Source organism: Urocitellus parryii, chromosome 7 (genome assembly GCF_045843805.1).
Source record: "Urocitellus parryii isolate mUroPar1 chromosome 7, mUroPar1.hap1, whole genome shotgun sequence".
Lineage (NCBI taxonomy): Eukaryota > Metazoa > Chordata > Mammalia > Rodentia > Sciuridae > Urocitellus > Urocitellus parryii.
The window spans coordinates 47,219,940-47,239,319 of NC_135537.1; the positions used below are offsets into that span (position 1 = coordinate 47,219,940).

The 19,380-nt window shown below is 36.8% G+C and overlaps 1 protein-coding gene across 1 annotated transcript in view; it reads left to right on the plus strand.

Annotated features, from left to right (window-relative positions):
* The window catches only part of Cngb3 (cyclic nucleotide gated channel subunit beta 3), a 137,978-nt gene that overhangs the window by 95,369 nt on the left and 23,229 nt on the right, over positions 1–19,380 (plus strand). Inside the window, exon 14 of the mRNA XM_077801165.1 lies at positions 13,153–13,236. Coding sequence (XP_077657291.1) covers positions 13,153–13,236 — 84 coding nt within the window. The remainder of the gene's footprint in view (positions 1–13,152; positions 13,237–19,380) is intronic.

A 19,380-nucleotide genomic window follows, 5' to 3' on the forward strand; every position in this document is an offset into this window, starting at 1 on the left:
ACTAAATGGGAGGATGTGGAAGGGGTCAAGTTCATGGAGGGCCTGGGAGCTGCATTGTAGATTTTGGATAGACTGTACTCTGACTTTCAAGGCACTGAGGATCTTGAGCAGAAAATAATATGACACTAGTTTCAAAAGGGTAATTTTCCTGCTGGCTGGGGACCTCAAGAAGCAGGTGTGGAAGGCAAAGAGATCAAATGGAAGTCATTGTAACTACCTACAGAAGAGATGACAGTGATGGGACCTGGGGTAGTAGACTCATCACTGAGAAGGGGCCGAATATTAGTTGTGTTCCAAAGAGCCTGCAGTTCTTGCTGTTTGTTGGTATAAACACAGTTAGAAACAAGAAAGGACCCAGGGGGACTCCAAGGAACAGGAAGAACAAAGATATTACTTTCAAAATAGGAAATTTTAGAGTAAGTATAGGCTGAGGTGGATAGAAAACAACCTTGTTAGGGTCTGAATAATGTCCTTTCCAAAATTTCTGTTGAAATTCGATCCCCAGAGCAATGGTCTTCCAAACGTCATATGGCCTTAGGGTGGTGGTGAAGTCATAAGGAGTGTGCCTTCAGCGATTAGCACCCTTATGAAAAGGCTCAAGGTTAAATCAGGCAAGGCAGTGCAGACCTGTAATCCCAGCAGTTTGGGAGGCTGAGGCAAGAGGATCGTGAGTTCAAAGGCAGCTTTTGCAACTTATCAAGGCTCTAGCAACTCAAGGAGACCCTGCCTCTAAATAGGGGGCCAGGCATGGTGGCACAAACCTGTAATCCCAGCAGCTCAAGTGCCTGAGGCAGGAAAAACATGAGTTCAAAAAATAAAATACAAAATAGGGCTGGGGGTGTAGCTCAGTGGTTGAATGCCCCTGAGTTCAATCTCGGGTACCTCCCCACCCCTCCCCCCCAAAAAAAATGGCTGGGGATGTGACTTAGTGGTTAAGTGTACCTGGTTTCAATCCTTGGCAAAAAAAAAAAAAAAAGGCTCAAGGTTAAAGGTATGCTTTTCTGCCATATGAGTGCACCACATTCTCCCCTCCAGAGGACATAGTGACAAATTCCACCATGGAAGAGAGAGCAGCCTTCAGCAGACAACAAGCCTGCTGACACCTTGACATTGGACTTCTCAGCTGTCAAAACTATGACAAACAAAGTTCTATTATTTATCAACTATACAGTATATGGTATTTTGTTATAGCAACACAAACAGACTAAGATAGACTTGTTCATTTGAGGTGACTGTTAAGAGTCCCAGATGGAAATGTCAGGTGGGCTGTTTGATTTATTATTCTGAGTTCATGATAGAAGTCCAAACTGGAACAATAAATTTAGACCTATCAGCATTTTGATGTCTTTCAAGCGATGGTACTCAATGTGATCACTTAAAATGTGAATGTAGACAGAAAAGAAAATGTAATCTACACAAAAGCATATGCCTTGAAAATACATAATCACTACCATACCACTGGAGACAAAACAAAGAAGAAACTATACGACAGAATGGTTAAGCAGAGTTACTCCCAAAGTTAGGTTAACAGATGACTCTGTAGGATACCAGAATTAGGTCAATATCCTAGGACTCTTGTTCATCAAATCCTCGTCTAGATTTCCATCAAGATTTTGATGAAGATATAAAAGGTGTGATATTCAAATTGGCAGATGACACAAAGTAGAAAGGAATAGTTTAAAATGTGTTAATTACAAAATTGAAATCAACTGAATACTTAACACTATGAGCAAAGCCAACAATATTAAACTGCAACAGCAAAAAACGTAAAATTCTAAACTGAGGTCCAAATTAAAATATTACAAATGCAAAAAAAGAAGCAATAGTTTTATAACAATTCATTTCAGACCTAGGAGTTTTACTTGACTTCAAATTCCATGAGTCAACAGAGTTATGTATGAGATTCTCTGACATTTTGACATCATATTGGTTTTCCTGATTATTTCAACTACATCAGCACTAACATCACATTGCCAACAACCAATTTTAAGAAGGATGCAGATGAATTTAAGTCTCTTTGGCTAAGGGTATGAGTAGAGGTTGAGTTTTGGGCCACAGAAATCATGAAAGAATGATCTTATAAAATTATTCTTCCATAGCAAAAATTAGATCAATGTTTATTTTCTAGTGTAGAGTAGAAATGGGGATATTGATTAGGAAGAAGTATGACAGAAATTTTGGGGTGAGGGAGTATTGTTTCTTTCTAGTTAAGGTATACAAGTATATGCCTTTGTCAAAATTGATCCAGCTGGCCCTTTAGAGTGTATATTTCACCGTATGTAAATTATACTTCCATTTTTAAGGAAGAAGAATGGCCTCCAAAAATATTGTGTAGATAATGAAGAAACTGTGGGAGAAAATCCATTCGAGGACAGTGGAAGTTCTATATACTTAAGTTTTTTACAAAAATGAGACTTTCTCTATAATGTTTAGCAAACTAGTACTCAGCTATATACTCCTTTTTTTTCTTTTTTACTTCCATATTTATTTTTTATTGGGGGAGTGGGTAACCAGGAATTGAACTCAGGGGCACTCAACCACTGAGTCACATCCCCAGCCGTATTCTATGTTTTATTTAGAGACAGGGTCTCACTGAGTTGCTTAGTGCCTTGCTTTTGCTGAACCTGACTTTGAACTTGTATTCCTCCTGCCTCAGCCTCAGGAGCTGCTGGGATAACAGGCATGTGCCACAGCCCCCAGTTTCTCCCATATTTCTACTGGTACATTACAGTTGGACATAACAGTGGGATATGATGTTACATATTTGTGCATGCAGTCAATATAAGAATGACTGGCCAATATCACTCCCCAGTATTTCTCCCTTTCCTCCTCTCCTCTCTCTCCCTGGTCCCTTTCCTCTACTGATCTTCCTTGGATTTTCATGTGATCCCCTTACCACCTTTCTTTTCCTTTACCTCTCTAGCTTCCACATCTGAGAGAAAACATACAACCCTTGGCCTTCTCATGTAAACGCCTAAAGTGCAGACACCTAAAGTAGAGTAAAACTTCCTGGGAAAACCAAGTTTGGTTCTGTCTCTGTATCTGCTACACAGTGCAATTTCTGACACAGAGCAGTGGCTTACTAAAAGCCTTAGAGAGGCAGAGAGTGCAGGAGGGAGAGAGGATGCACTGGTATCAATTCTTGAAGATTATGGAAAGTAATTTCCAGTTTCTGAGGGGAGCTCTCCCACAGTGGATGCTCCAGGAAAAGTAGAAGCATCGTGAAAGAGTTTTCTGGTCTTCTGTCAGGTAGCCTATGAAAGGGATTCTACATTGGTTATCAGGTCCCTGTAGATAAATGATTTTCACACTGTAGTTTATCATCTGTTGGGGGTTAATGAATCCAATTAATGGGTCACAACCAGCATATAAAATGGAAGAGAAAATATCAGAATGCATCATGCTAAGAAAGGGTAGGTATTTCTAGGTTCAATGAAATTGTATGTCTTTGGGTTTTTTTTTTTAGATATCTTTTTTTTAATACTAGGTATTAACTCCAGGAACTTGCATATACTAGGCACTCTACCACTGAGTCACATCCCTGTCCCTTTTTATTTTTTGTCTTGAGACAGGGTCTCCTTAAATTGCCCAGCCTGACCTCAAACTTCCTGCCTCGGCTTTCTGAGTAGTTGAAATGATAAGTGTTCACCACCATACCCAGCAAGATTGTCTTACTGTGCATAGTGGTCAAAAGTGTATGAACACCACTAGATTAAATTGATAGTGTTTTAAAATGTAAGATTTAAAACCTTAATGTCTCTAAAATCTCAAAATCTTAATATCTAGATCAATTGAGAGTAAGTGATAACACTTTGCTTTTTTCCTAAAGAGGAAAAATAAGACTTTAAATACCAATAATTTTTATAGGATTTTCTCCAATTTGGGAAGTTACCGATTTTTCTAATAGTTTCTCCTTTGCATTTACATATATATTTGAAAATCCATCAAATCACTGCCTCTGATTGAGAAAAAAATGGTTAAATGTTCACATTTTGCTAACATTGCATATAAACTTAAATTCTTTCGTGGCATTTCCATTAAAGACGAAAGCACCCATTTCCATTTATATTTCTGCTCAAAGGAAGAAATTGGTTTGGTTTTGTTTTTTCCTAAAGTCAAGTGAAGTAGGAAATAAGTAGGAATCTTTCCAAACTTAGTTTCATGGCATTTTTTTACAAATTGGTTACTTTTTAAGAAGGAAATAGGTTGAATAGTGATCCCACACCCTGTGTCTCAAAACCCTTGCATTGCTTCTGAAGCAGTCCACTTCATTCACTGAGAGCTGCCTTTGTACCCAGGGAGCCAAGTGTACAAAGGAGGGAACATTAGAGATGTGAGCACAGAGGACACTTAGAAACCTGTGGAATGAGAAAGTAAGGGTGTCTGGAGGCTCACACGTGTGTAAAAATATAAACCGCTTCACTATAAGAGAAGACTTGGGGAGCTAGAGTGTGGGATGCTAACCAAAAGGGAATCTAGAAAGATTAATTGAAGCCAGGCTGTGTAACATGGGCCCAATTCCTATAGTCAAAGGAGAAAACTGACAAGATAGATTTGTTTTACAAAGAAAAAGTGGTGCTGCATTGAAGAGACCAGAATATCCAGGGATATAATGAAGGGTGACTGTCAGCCATATCTTGAATTCTCCCTGAAAAAGAATCTTCCATATCTCCGAATGGCAGGCAGGAAGAGAGACAGAGAGACAAACAGATCCAGCACCAAGATTGGAGATTGGCAGTCTGGCTTTACATCCTTCTGTTCTTCAGGAGAGAGTTAACAAAAGATACTGAAAGTTTTTAAATGCATAAATATCTCTTTTAGGATGCCCGAAGAGATGTTTTAGTTTGTCTTTAGCCTTCAGCCAAATTTTTTCAGAACTTTCCTACATTTTGTAAATTTGAGAACGAATACAGATCTTGTGAAATTTGTAAGCACCAGAGAATGATACTGAGTGAAATAAACCTGCTTCAGTTTCACAAAAGACTTAAGTCTCTTGCTTTAATTTTACATTATATTTGACTTAATAATCCTGGTAGTGCAAATGTGCTTAGATGTTTTTCCTTTCGGACTTGTAAAACTTTTTTCTATATTAGTGAGTATCACGATGCCCTTTGGCAACAGTAATGTAAATGATACCAATGATAACACAGTATCATAAATTATCTTAAGGGCAATGTTCCATGAAGGTCTTCCATGTTGTCCATAATCCTTCAATTCCAACAAAACTGTCACCTTACACTTCATGTACCCAATTCCTACATGCCCCAAATACTGTCAAAGCTGTGTGGATGAAATTAAGCCAACTGTTGTTGACCCTGAAGTTTAAAATAAATACATGTGTCTTCACAAAAAGAATAATACTTGCTGCTTGTGGAGAGCATGCTGTGTACCACACTGCCTAGTTGCTTCATCACCTTCTTTCAGTTAATTCTTTCAGTTGATTCTCACCTAAACTCTTGTTATAGGCTGGATTGTGTCCTCCTCCAAACTTAAAATGTTGAAACTCTAGCCCCCTGTACCTCAGAATATCACTGCATTTGGAGATAAAATCTTTAAAGATTAAAATGAGGACATTAGGTGGGTCTTTATGCAATTTGACTGGTATCCTCATAAGAGAAGGAAATTTGGACATGCAGAGAGGCACCAAAGAAGTGTATACAGCTGATGGATCATTTGAGGACACTGTGAGAAGGCAGCCATCTACAAACTGAGAGAATCTAGACCTGCCCACTCCTTGATCTTAGACTTTTAGCCTCCAAAACTAGGAGAAAATTATTTTTGTTGTTAATACACTTCTTACAAAAGCTTTGTTACCATCCCTGTTTTACAGAGAAAGCAAACAGCTTACCTGACTGAGGTCACCGAGCTCTATGCAGCAGCATGGAGTTAGTTTGCTCACAGGTTTTCTTACACCACAGTCTGTGAATTTAACCACTGTTTGATGTTACATTTCAGTTCCCTACCATCTCTATCTAGATAACAGGTAAGATAGATGTGTATATAAGTCAGCCTTCTGTGACTATGAAATACCTGACATAATCAACTTAGAAGGAGGAAAGGTTTATTTGGGCTCGTAGGTCCAGAGGTTACAGTCCATGGTCTCCTGGCCCTGTGGCTTTGGGCCTGTGGCAGCACAGTACACCATTGCCAGAACCTTGTAGTAGAGAAGACCCATTCACTTCATGGTGGCCAAGACGCAAAAAGACAGAGAAAGGAAGAGCCAGGATCCCAATGTCCCCTACAAGGGCATGCCCTCAGTGACTTAACTTCCCCAATAGCCCCGTAGGCCGGGAACAAGCCCTTAACATGTGGAGCTTAGGGAGGAAATCCAGATCCAAACTAAAGCAATGAGGAACCAGAAGAGGCTTCACAAGAGTCAAAAATTCAGCCTAAAGTGAGCCTTTTTTGGCCATTTTCATAGACTTATACTTGACACATCGTGTAGAGATCTAAATTCACATACAGAGATCTAAATTCCTACACACCTTTCTATTCTTCCACTAAAAAATACCCTGAATCGCATGTGTTCTTTCCCCCTTAATCAAGGTAGGTAGAATTAGAGTCACAAATTTTCACTAAAGCTTTGCTTCAATCAGTTGTGGTTAATTAGTAAGGTGTGCTGCTTCAACATAGGATGATCAGAGTTTTCAAATAGCTTCAAGATGAAGAGCCACATTATAATTTTTTTTTTTAATTTTTCACAAAATGGCTTCTCCTCCAAGCAGATTTTATGTCATTCCAGAGCGCTCAGCGCAAGTATTAAACTAATAAGGAGCAATTCATTTCTATAACATTGGGCAATTTTCCCTCCTTTCTGATGACTTATTATCCTGATTTTGATTTTAAATGTATTTTATCACACTTTGTCTCTGCCACTAAATTACCAGAAATAGGAGAAAATTTAATAAAAGTTCTGTTGCGCCACCTCGTGGTTAAAGGTTAAAACTGCATACTTGCAGGGTTGTGGGCAGGTGGCAAGCCCACTCAACAGAAGGAAACCAGGGTCCCAGATAAACCAAAATTGGAATGTTGGTACTTACCACCAGTCTGGAAGGTACAATGTGTCTATTTTGCTGCTCTGGTAAGAATTCAGACCCATCCCAAACAGCATGCCTTACTGGAACCTGTGAAACATTTTTTATTATGTGCAAACAGTACCTGGAAAAGCTCTAGCTTCTACAGTAGAAAGATGAAAAGGAAACATTTGCATGTGAGTGACAATCTGAGCCAAGAATAGAATGGGAGTGGGAAAATGATTTCTATCACTCACCTTCCTGAGCAGTTATATCCTACCAAGATAATGCCATCACCCATTACTCACCAGGGCCTAAAAATCAGAGCCATTACAGTGAAACTATGTACCATTTTTACCAAGTGTCATTTTTTACCATGATGGTATCAGTAATAAAAGATTATTGCTAGGATTTTCAAAGTATTTTGAACAGGAAGCTTATAACTTAGATGAACTTCATTCAACTACACAAGGGACTGAGCTGAGCAGTGGGGGGGGGGGGAACCACTGAATCTATACTGTCTTTTCTCTTCAGGGCCTCCCAATATGGTGAGGAAATTCTAAATAAGCATAAGATAACAATTTAGTTGTTTCGTGATTATTAAGTGATTCAAACATAGAAAGTGCTGCTATTAGTATCCAGTACATAGAAAGTTATGGTTATTACTATTACAAACTGAGAAAGAAAACATGCAGTCACAAGAGAGTTGCCACACAAGTAAAATAAAGTTCTTCATGTGACCTTACTTGATCATTCCAGGATGGATTAGATTTATCCTCAGGTTTCCATCCAGTTTCTGACTTCCTACTTTGTCTCTGTACTGCTCCTGGGAAAATGAAATTATTGTCAGTTCTCAAGGAAATATCTTCTGATGTCTAAAAACATTGGGTGTAGGGTTAGGTCTAATACTATTCAAAACTCTAAATTGATAATCTATGACATCGTGGTACCTGGAAAATTACTGACCACCTTAGACTCTGCTGCTCTCAACAGCTCCCAATTGGTAGCATCACTGGCATACTCAATGACAAAGCAATTGAATTCAGAATTCCTTGCCCTAGACACATAACTCCACATTTGCTTGTTGGAGGGGAATAGAGTTTAAGATAAAACAAAGCATTCCCTTTTACAATAAACAAAGCTGAGTTGGAAAAAGCCCTGAAGACCATTGCATATACTTGAGGGTGACTTAAATTCACAGTGAGATTGCTGATAATATCTTAAGTTCTGTTTTAAAGAAAGCAAAAATTAACCTAGACATAGATAAATCCTGTAAGACTAAAAGGTAATCATTCCAAAGATAAGTTTTACTAATTTTACTGTTGTGTTCAGAGTTTGTCATTATTAAAGAAGAATCTCCTAGGTACAGAAACTACTACTTAACCTATAGATTATGTTTTGAATAAAAACAGGATTTCCTCCAGCTCCATTCAAATCTTTGGAATCTTTACTCAAGTATGCAACACACAGTTTTTAATTGTCCAAAATGAAATAATTTCTAACAGTATTATTCTGTACATCAGCCCATATTTATTTAGTATTTTACATGTCCCAAGCCCTCATGAGACACTGGGGATGCAGCAGTGAATGATACAAACATCTTAACCTCAAGTTACTCAGGATGTAAATAAAAACTTCCTCTGACACTCTGGAAAGTCAATGGACCTCCAAGAGACTTTGATCCTTCATCTAAAAACCAGGACTGATGAGAATGCATTCCTTAATGCCAAGCACCATACAGAGGTTGCAAGAAGTAAACAGGTTAAGTTAGCAAAATAGTAAACTTAATGGAAACATCATGCAATAATGTGTTAATGTTGATGCCTAAACAGGTACTCTTACTTTACAGAAAACAGGACATTTGCAAAATAATGGCTGTGCTCTGATTTTCTGCAAATCAGAAAAATTCCTAATGATTTCTATCAAAGAAATGCAGCTAAGTCAAAAGGAAAATCAAAACGAAACAAAAAAACCACCCAACCCCAAGATATATTTCTTTTTAATTATATACAAATGGGGCAAAGTGTATCAAGAAAATAAAGATTTTTGTGGAAAAAAAGAAAAAGATAATAGTTTTCTAACATCATAAAATGGAAGAATATCATAATGCAAACTTCATTTCACTAAGCGTAAATCCAGATGAGAAGGATTTAGTCTTAAAGCACAGCTGCCCAAAGCCAGTGGCACCTTTCAATAAAGCAATAGTTAGGAGATAGAGTCACTTAATTGGTGAAACAAATTCCAAATTTTTACTACATACATTTGCTATGTTCAGTTTGCATGATTTATCCATGTTCTATCCAATTATGTTAACAAAAAAGCCATGTTTAGAATAGTTCAATGCTTTTCTCTCAGAAAATCCAAACTATGAGCTTAAAAACCATTGAGGTAAGTGCTGTGTGTTCCTACTGAGCAGAGCACTAAATGTGTGTTTAGCTATTTTAGGGCTTATCTCCTCAGTTGGTCTAACACTTTCCATTGATTTGGTATCATTTATTAGTCCTTTCTTCCAGTGAGCTTGCCTGAAGAACAGAAGAGAAAAAATGAAATGTGTTTCTCCATGGAGAAAGAGAAATTTTTATTTTCATTTCCATTAAAATTTTAAAGGAATAAAAATTAAATTGAAGTCTCATCAGTTCTCCCCAGATCCACTTTCCATCCTCCCTCTCCAGAGGCAGCCACTAAAATGATTTTTAAGGTTGCCTTTTCAATTCTTATTTTTATAATTTTGTTTTTTTATCTGTATAAACATAAAGAGCAGGAAGTATTTTGTGTGGTAATTTTTGTGATTTTGTAATATTGAATATATTACATTCAGACAACTTCGTTGAGTTTCATTAGGTATATCAATATAAAGATTTGATTTATTTTAACCTCTTTACAATATTCTCATCTACAAATATTTTAGCCAGTATACTCAAATTTTATTATTTAATCTACCTATACATTGACAATTTCTTCAATTTTTTAGACCCTCTTTATCCATAAGGGATACACTCCACGATCCCTGGTGGATGCCAAAAACCAATAATTATGCCTTTTCAATCTTATCTAAGCACCTATCATACACAGTAGCTGTAACTTTTTCGATTTGAGGTACAACAAACCAGCATGAAGGAGTTTTTTTTTTCTTACTCACAATTTCATGGATAAAAGATTTGTTCTTACCATATATCTCAGTAACCTCAGCATACAATGAATTTTTTTTCCTTAAGTTGAGAATTTTCACCTTTTCACTTAAAGGAAGTGTTTTATGGCTTCTTATTGGCATTACCAAATGGCCTATATCACTAGTCTTGCTCTTTGGGGCCATTATTAACTACAATAAGTATTAACTTGAACAGAAACACTGAGACACCACAACAGTCAATCCGATAGCTGAGATGCTCCTAAAAGAATCATGGTGGGTTGCACATATAGCAGGTATATGCTGGGCAAAGGGCTGATTCATGTTCTGGGAGAGACAGAGCTAGAGAGCCTAATATTTCATTATACTACTCAGAATGATGGGCAATTTAAAATTTATGAATTGTTTATTTCTGGAATTTTCCATTTAGTAGTTTTATCCACAAATTTTAATTACAAATGAAATCAAATATGAAAATAAATATAAGTAGGTTTTTTGAGATATTCTATTTCTGATCATTTATAATGCACATCTGCTCCATGGGTATGAGCTATTTCCATTACAATAACATCTCAGACATGTATAGTCATCTCTGTTATCTGTGGGTTCTACATCTGCAGATTCAAATAAACTTGGATCAAAAATATTAGGGGAAAAATGTGTTTCTACAAAACATATACAAACCTTTTTGATTGTAATGATTTGCTAAACAATGCAAGAACTACTTACATAGTATTTACATTGCATTAGGTATTATAAGTAACCTAGAAATAGTTTAAAGTACACAGAAAGATGTCTGTAAGTTATATGCAAACATTATGCCATTTCCTAATGAGGAACGATGATATCCACAGATGGTGTCTACAAGGGATCCTTGAACCAATTACCACAGATATTGAGGGAGGGATGACTGTATATGTTTAAGAACCTGAAAGCATATTTCTAATAGATTTTCTTTAAAATGTTAAAGATGCTAACTTTCCTTAGTGGAGAAGATCTAAAAAGCAAGTTTGTGTTTTTTTCTAAGTGAGTTTTGACTGATAAGAATGCTAATTTGTGAAATAAAACAATTCTGAAATGATGACAGCATATAAAGAAATTGGGCAAATTAGTCATTTAGAGAATTTTTACGAAAAACAACTTTTTTACTTTTTTTACTAAAAACACTTTTTTGAAAAAAAATTGTCTTTGACCTTCTTTAGCAAAAAATAATAGCTTGTAAGACATCTATTTGCTGTAGTACTTAAAATTTTAGCCAGAGCCATCAGTCTAAAGAGAAAGAAATAAGAGAGATACAAATAGAAAAGGTGGGAATCAAATTGTCCATCTGACAGAGGATTAATATCTAAAATACCTAAAGAACTCAAAAAACAGGTAACAACAAATAACAAATAACCCAATTAATGCAGAGGCAAATGATCTGAATAGACAGTTTGCAAAAGAAGAAGTGTAAATGGCCTAGAAACACATGAGGAAATGTTCAACATTTTTAGCTGTCAAGGAAATGCAAATCCAAACTTCATTAAGATTCTACCTCTCTATAGTCAGAATGGCAATTATCCAAATAAATAAATAAATAAATGTTGGCAAGGATGTGAAGCAAAACCCTTATATTCTGTTAGTGAGAATGTAAATTAGTACAGCCACTACGGAGATCAGAATGGAAGTTCCTCAAAAACTCTTAAAATAGATTTATCCTAAGACCCAGCCACGCCACTCCTGGGGACTGAGGCAGGCAGGAAGAGGGAGGGTGAATTCAATCCAAACCCAACATACATGTGAATGGAAATGTCACCGTGAAATCCATTAATTGGTACAATTAATATGTTTGAACGACTATAATTTCTTTTTTTTTAACAAAAGGTATTCCTCCTGGCCTTGGTCTTTTTTCCATTCTGGAGAACCAGAAGCTATCCTTTCTCAAATGAATTTTTAAAATTCTAACACCAAGTTTTTCCGACTGTTTTTTCACCAATGGCTACTTGAAGATACTTCAGTCATAAATGATTAACTTTCTTTATCGGCCAAGCAACCCTGAGGTCTAAATTTCATATGGATCTAGGTCAAGTGTCTGCTACAGAAACCATTACTGAAAACCAGTGATTACTAAAGGAAGGATCAGTCAATCCACAAATTGGGGGCAGGCCCTCTGCTTCTCCTCCTCCTTCCTCCACTACCTACTTTATGATTATTCCCCTACAAAATCATAATTCCCCTAAGGGGTGAGCAGGACCAACTACAAAAGGAAAATTGCTACATGTGAGCAGTTCTGGGAGAAAAGATAAAAATATTAGGTGAAAGCAAAAGGTGCAAAGCCACTATGTAAAATGGGATTATTGAAATACTCATAAGTTCTTCTTCAGTTCATCATATAAATTATAATTAATTTAGACCCAATGCACACAAAGACATTTATTTTAACAAATAAAATTTGTTTCTTATATTATTAAGGTGACTATACTCATTCACTCAGCAGATATTTCTTTCATACCAATTTATTACGAATATTTTCCCTGCCTCTAAGAAAATGATAATCAAGCTGGGGAAGAAAGACATGTAAGTTTGCAAAGTTAAATAATATCTAGCAATGGTATAAAAGGATGATATTTTAAAAAAATCTGCAAAGAGTGTGATCTATTTGAGTACTATTATACTAATAATCACAATCATTAATAGCTATCATTGATTAAGAACCATGCTAAGTTTAACTTATAAGATAAGCACCATTTCTATAACCATCTTACAAATTAGGAAACTGAGGGCATGAGAGATTGCAAAATAATAGGTAGTAGAGACAGAATTCTCACCAGACCTACCTGATCAAGTTGCAAAGTCTTGTCATTATACTTTAGGTATCTTTTTTCCCAAATTTTGGGTCAAATCCATATCCACTGGCAACTAATATTTTAGTTGCTAATACAGACAGCATCCATTACTTCCATTGTGTTTTTAATTCATTTGGGATATTGGCATTTTGCTGGGTCTGTAAGAATTATTTTTCTCTTTATATAGAATTGTGACAACCAGATGATTTATGACATGTTGCTAAGATTGAAATCCACTATCTATTTACCTGGTGACTTTGTCTGCAAAAAGGTGAGTGCATACTATTTTCAGATGCACAACTAATAAGCACAGAATCCAGACATAGGTTGTGAGCACAGTTGAGACAAAATCTGTCCAGGGTGAATTCCATAGTATAAAAGTAGTTATGATATTTGGTGCTGTAAAACAATAAGCTCCTCTTAGACTTCAAAATGAAAGAAGACAATGCAGATTTCATCACATTTATTATATAACAGAAACCTCAATAATCAGAAAATGTGCTTTATATCAATGTAAATTACCAATCACCACACCCCATTAACCTTAAATATTTTAGGTGGAGGAATAAGTTACAGAAGCAATAGGTGTTTCTTCCCTATGTCTTCAGCAAGTCATCATTTACCTATGCTTTGCTCAGCTAGTTAGTGGTAATCAATGCCATATTTTTTAAACTTTACTGTGTATTTGATGATTACAAAAGTAATTGATAGTCATTATTTGTAAAATAGAAAATACATAAAACACAAAGACAAAAATTCCACCACCATAATATGAAGTAATCGTTATACATATATTTGCTCTATCATTCTATAAAGGTTGATAGCTAGATAGAGCTTGTTTTATGAAATCAATATTATATCATATATATGTTTTGAAACTTGCCATGTGACAATATATCATATTAACATTTTACATATTATTATATAATCTTTTATAACCTGATTTTTTTTCTTTATGGTACTAGGGATTAAACTCAAGGGCATTTAACCACTGAGCCTCATCCCCAGCCCTATTTTGTATTTTATTTAGAGACAGGATCTCGCTGAGTTGCTTAGCACCTTGCCATTGCTGAGGCTGCCTTTGAACTGGTGATCCTTCTGCCTCAGCTTCCCAAACCCCTGATATTACAGGCATGTGCCACCATGCCTGGCTTAAACTGATTTTTTAAGCTGCAAAATATTCTGGTCTATGGATATATCATGATAAGATTCCAAATGATTGTTATTATAAGTAACTCTAAAACAAACATTCCCCTGGATAAATAGTTTTGCACATCTCTGATCACTAGCTTTGATCAGAGAAGGATGACCCTGGTTTTCATATCTGGAGAGGCTAACTCAAAGCTGAAATCAATAATCAAAATTTAAAAAAAAATAGAAGAACATAAACAGTTCAAAGAAATGGAAGTGGATCCAAGACCGTGGAAGTTCAGAAACCAGTGAGGATAAGAAGCACTTATTTCATTCCAAAGTAACACTGAAGTATGTACAAGGTGTCATAGGACATAAAGAAATGGCACTTGTCCCTCCTGGCTATTGGCAAGATTTCCTGAAGATGTTCACACTAAGTCTTGAAAGATAAGTTGGAATGAACCAAGTCAGAAAGGAAGTAGGTGTTCTGGGAGACGAAAGAACTGGCATGAGCCAAGGCAAACAGGAAGGAACAGAGTCTTCAGCAGGAGTGCAGAAGACGACAAGAAGGTAAATATTAGTACAGTTTTAGAATGATTTATTTAGCAAAACTCAACCAATCTTTTTGAATACCTTGGGGCAGGCTCTATGCTAAGTACTGAGAGAAAAAAGCTGGTCTTGTCCTCCAGGGGCTTACAGTCTAGCACTATGGATTCGATTCACAGTATACATCAGAATCACCTGAATGTAAAAGTCTGGACTCCACACCAAGGGAGATGGAGCCTCCACACTGGCATTTAGTAAAAGCTCCCATATGACTCTAAAATGTAGCCAAGGTTAAGAAACACTGGACTAGGGAAGAGAAAATCGACAATATAAATGAAATTAAATAAATGCCTTACTCCAGAATGTATCATATAAAGGGGAAATTAAAGTTGCCAGGAAAGTATGCAAAGGCATGTAATTTACATTGGAGGTTGGGAGAGAGGGAAATTATCATTTTCTCAGGCATGACCTTTGTAAAATCGAAGGAATTAAAATAGTTCTTTAATAAAAAATTTAAAAGCTAACAGACAAAAAGCCAGTGTACAGGATAGCATTTTTGATGAGAAGACGGTGGACCAGTGGGCAAAACAGAGCTTCGCATATCCAAGGAATGGAGGAAGCATGTGAGTAATTAAACTAGTGAAAAAAAAAGCAAGTCAAATGGGCTGTAAACTACTGAAAGTATCAGACTGGAGGCACCAGGTGACAGGTGGAAATCAGTCTGATGATAGGTAGTTGATGGCAAATGTTTGGGCACTGCGGAACAGTGGAAGCTGACTTCAAAAGCAAGTCGAGAAAAAGGTAAGACAAAGAAGGCTAAAGCTGTAACTTTGAAGAACATGAAGGTCAGTGAAGAACGTGAAGGAGATCAATGAAGAATACTCAGAGAAGGCAGTTGAGGAGGAACTGTCAGAAATAAAAGAAGGGAAACCAAGAAGAGATTGTGGCATAAAGGAAACCAAGAACACACAATCCCACACAAACTTGTCCCAGTTAAAAGTAGGCAGACTAAGCCAGGCACCGTGTCACATGCCTGTATTCACAGCCACTAGGGAGGCTAAGGCAAAAGAATTGCATGTTCCAGGCCAGCCTAGGCAACTTTGCAAGACCCTATCTCAAAATAAAAATTAAAAAGGGCTGGGTTTGAAGCTCAGGGGTAGAATGTTGCCTAGCATTTGGGTTTGATCTTCAATCCTTAAAAAAAAAAAAAAAAAAAAAAAAGGTAGGTAAATCGGTAAAATCATTTCATTAGAATGGGAAATATAAACCACAGTGCAATTTAAGGACCCCTTGGGGCAGTGATGCATTGAAATGATATAGTCTTAATGTACCAAAATGGCCTTTCAATTTGTTCCAATAGCAGCAGGGACTGGAAATTGAGATGACTCATAGAAACTTTAGCACTTGGGCCCCTAAGCAGTAAAAATTTGCTTAACGAAGTGTGAAATGCAGAGTAGAGATACAGCCTTCTCATTTCTAATGTTTTCATCATGCCGCATTCATCACCCAATAATAAAAACAGATCAGTGAACAACGCTGAGGGAAGGAAAGGTAGAAAGGAGACCCCATGAGAACTATGAGTCACATTTCTTTTTGACAGAGAAAAAGGGCTGTTACTTGTCCAGACTTTAGACAGCTAGTTCACACTGGTTTTTGCTTATCATTTCCAAAAAACACTATAGGAAATATGAAGGTGAAAAAAAAATCAGGTTCAATTTCAGGTTACCCAAAATAATTGAAGAAATGGCAGGTTTTAGGATTGAGTTTGCTAAAGGGTCAAAATCCTCTAAAGTTACTGAGTGGGTTGTTTGGACTGCTTTGAGACTATTTGGGAATTTCTTCAGGATGTTCTACAGCAATGTAGAAATTACCCAGAAATCTTTTTTTTTTTCTTGGTACTGGGATTGAGCCCAGGGGCACTTAACCACTGAGCCACATTCCCAGTTCATTTTTTTATGTTTTTTTATTTTGAGACAGGGTCTCACTAAATTGCTTAGAGCTTCACTCAGTCACTGAGGCTGGCTTTGAACTTGCTCCTCCCTCAGCCTCCAAAACCACTCCGATCACAAGTGTGCACCATTGTGCATGGGGTGCCAGAGATCTTAAAACTCCCAGGATTTCATTCCCTGAGATTCTGATTTAATATTTCTGAAGCAGGCCTGAGAACTTGCACCTCTAAATAAGCTCTTAAGTGATGCTGATGATCCAGTAACCACACTATGAGTAGCACTGCTGTTTCCTGATAGGGTCCACTTGAATTTCATAATGCCCCCACCAGCTTTGGAATAGCCTTCTACTAGGAACCCTGAAATTCCAACTTGGATCTCATTAAAGGCTGCACACCCTTCATGAAGCACTTGCACTTCTGCACTTTCTTGGAATCAGTTCATACACCAGCCTCAGAGCTTGATTCCATTTTATTTTGCACAGCTCTCAGCCCTTATTCTCTGAGGGATGCCTACTTCATTTGAATGCTAATTAAACTTGCAGGAAAGGTTTAAATTAGCCTAGAAATATGCAAGAAATAGTGGAAGTTTTGGTTCGTTGATTATGCCAGATCTCCTTGGAAAATTATTGAAATGATCATTAAGAAATAATTAAAAGTGCTGAACTATATTTAAGCACCCATTATGTACTTCTACCTCCAGTCAGTTGTAATAACTGCCTTTAAAAAATCATTCCAGTTCCTTGAGAACTACTTCATGCAAAAAACACAGAATGTGACCCTGTCCTGATCATTACTTCCTGGAGTACCCCTTGGAAAACTAATTTTCAGATGCTTTGCCTTACTTTTAAAATCATTCCCCAGGCACTATGCCATATGCCTATAATCCCAGTGAATCAGAAAGCTGAGATAAGAAGATCACGTTTGAGGCCAGCCTCAGTAACTCAGTAAGACCTTGTCTCAAAACAAAAAAACAGAAAGGATGTAACTCAGTGGTAAAGCACCCCTATGTTCAATCCCTAGTATGCCAAAATTAATAAATTAAATGATTTATATCTATTTTATTCATGTTTAAGAGAGGAATCTTGGATGTTGGATCCAATGTTGGATATGGTCATCTGCATGTGAGGCATGTGAGGTGACATAGATGTTGCCAGTTCTAGTGCTGTCACCAGCCGATCTTCTAACTTTGTACAAGACACTTATCTTTCTAAACCTCTACTACGAATTTTTAAATAAGAGTAATGATACCTTCCCTATTTGATCTCACTGGGATTTTTGCAAGAATTAAGCAAGTTCATGTCTATGAAATGCTTTCCAATATAAAACAGCACATTCTGATAAAACAAATGCAGGAAATAAAATAAGAAGCTATGCAATCCAGGCATGGTGGCACAAGCCTATAATGGCAGCAGCTCAGAAGGCTGAGGCAAGAAGATAGCAAGTTCAAAGCCAGCCCCAGCAACTTAGCAAGACCCTGTCTCAAAATAAAATATAAAAAGGGCTGGAGGTATGGCCTAGTGGTTCAATCCCTGGTATCAAGAAAAAAAAACTACACAAATATCAAATGTACTCATTATTTTTTTGTTTTTTTAGTTGTTGATGGATCTTTAGTTTATTCATTTATTTATATGTGGTACTGAGAATTGAACCCAGTGCCTCACACATGTCAGGCAAATGCTCTGCCACTGAGCCACAACCCCAGCCCCTCATTATTTTTAAAAGTACTATGCAAAGGCAAACTATTAGTAGAGGTATTGATATTATATAAATAACTATAATAAAACTCTTATATATTGAAATTTCTACTTTGATCCATATATAATTTTAAATAAATGCTTAATATGTTACACAATATAAAAGTTAACCATACCTCTTTCACTGCTCAGTTAGGAAATGTGGGGTCTCAGCTTCCTTTTATTTCTAATTACCAAGTCATAGAATATTGACAACTCAGCTAAGTCAATCTGTGCCTTTGTTTTCTTTGGGAGGGGGGGAGACGGGTGATACTGGGGATTGAACTCAGGGGCACTCGACCACTAAGCTACATCCCCAGCCCTATCTTGTATTTTATTTAGAAGACAGGGTCTCACTGAGTTGCTTAGCACCTTGCTTTTGCTGAGGCTGGCTTTGAACTCACAATCCTTTTGCCTCAGCCTCCAGAGCTGCTGAGATTACAGGTGTGCACCATCGCACCTGGCTTTCTTTTTGGTAGAGTAGAAATGACAGTTCCTATTCTATGTTCCTCATGAAGGTAATGGGGAGATAAAATGAGAATTTCCATTTCCCAGATATCAACCAAAAGGTACAATCTGACAACTTTAAACTCAGCCTAATAATTATAATACACTTAATGTTGAGGAATATAACCGTAGGTATCAAAGGACTTCAAAACTTCCCAGATACAACTGTATTTCCCTTATTCATAAAAGAGTGCCTACTATATATCAAGCCTTGTGCTCAGCACTGGAACAAAGTAGACATTGTCTCAGCCATCTCAGACATAAACCATAATTAATATTGTTTAATCTTGAATTGATTTTAATGTATTTTATCTAATCCTCTGGAAGTATAAATAATAAGAATGTTTGTTTGATTCATTCAATCTAGTCCCTTCCTAAACCAAGTAAGTAAATTTATTATAATCCTGCTACTTGTTTATGGTCTGTTTTCTGTTGTATAACTGAATACCACAGACAGAGTAATTTTACAAAGAATAAGGGTTTATTTATCTCACAGTTCTATAGACTGAAAAGTCCCAGCACATGGCACCAGCATCTGCTCAGCATCTGG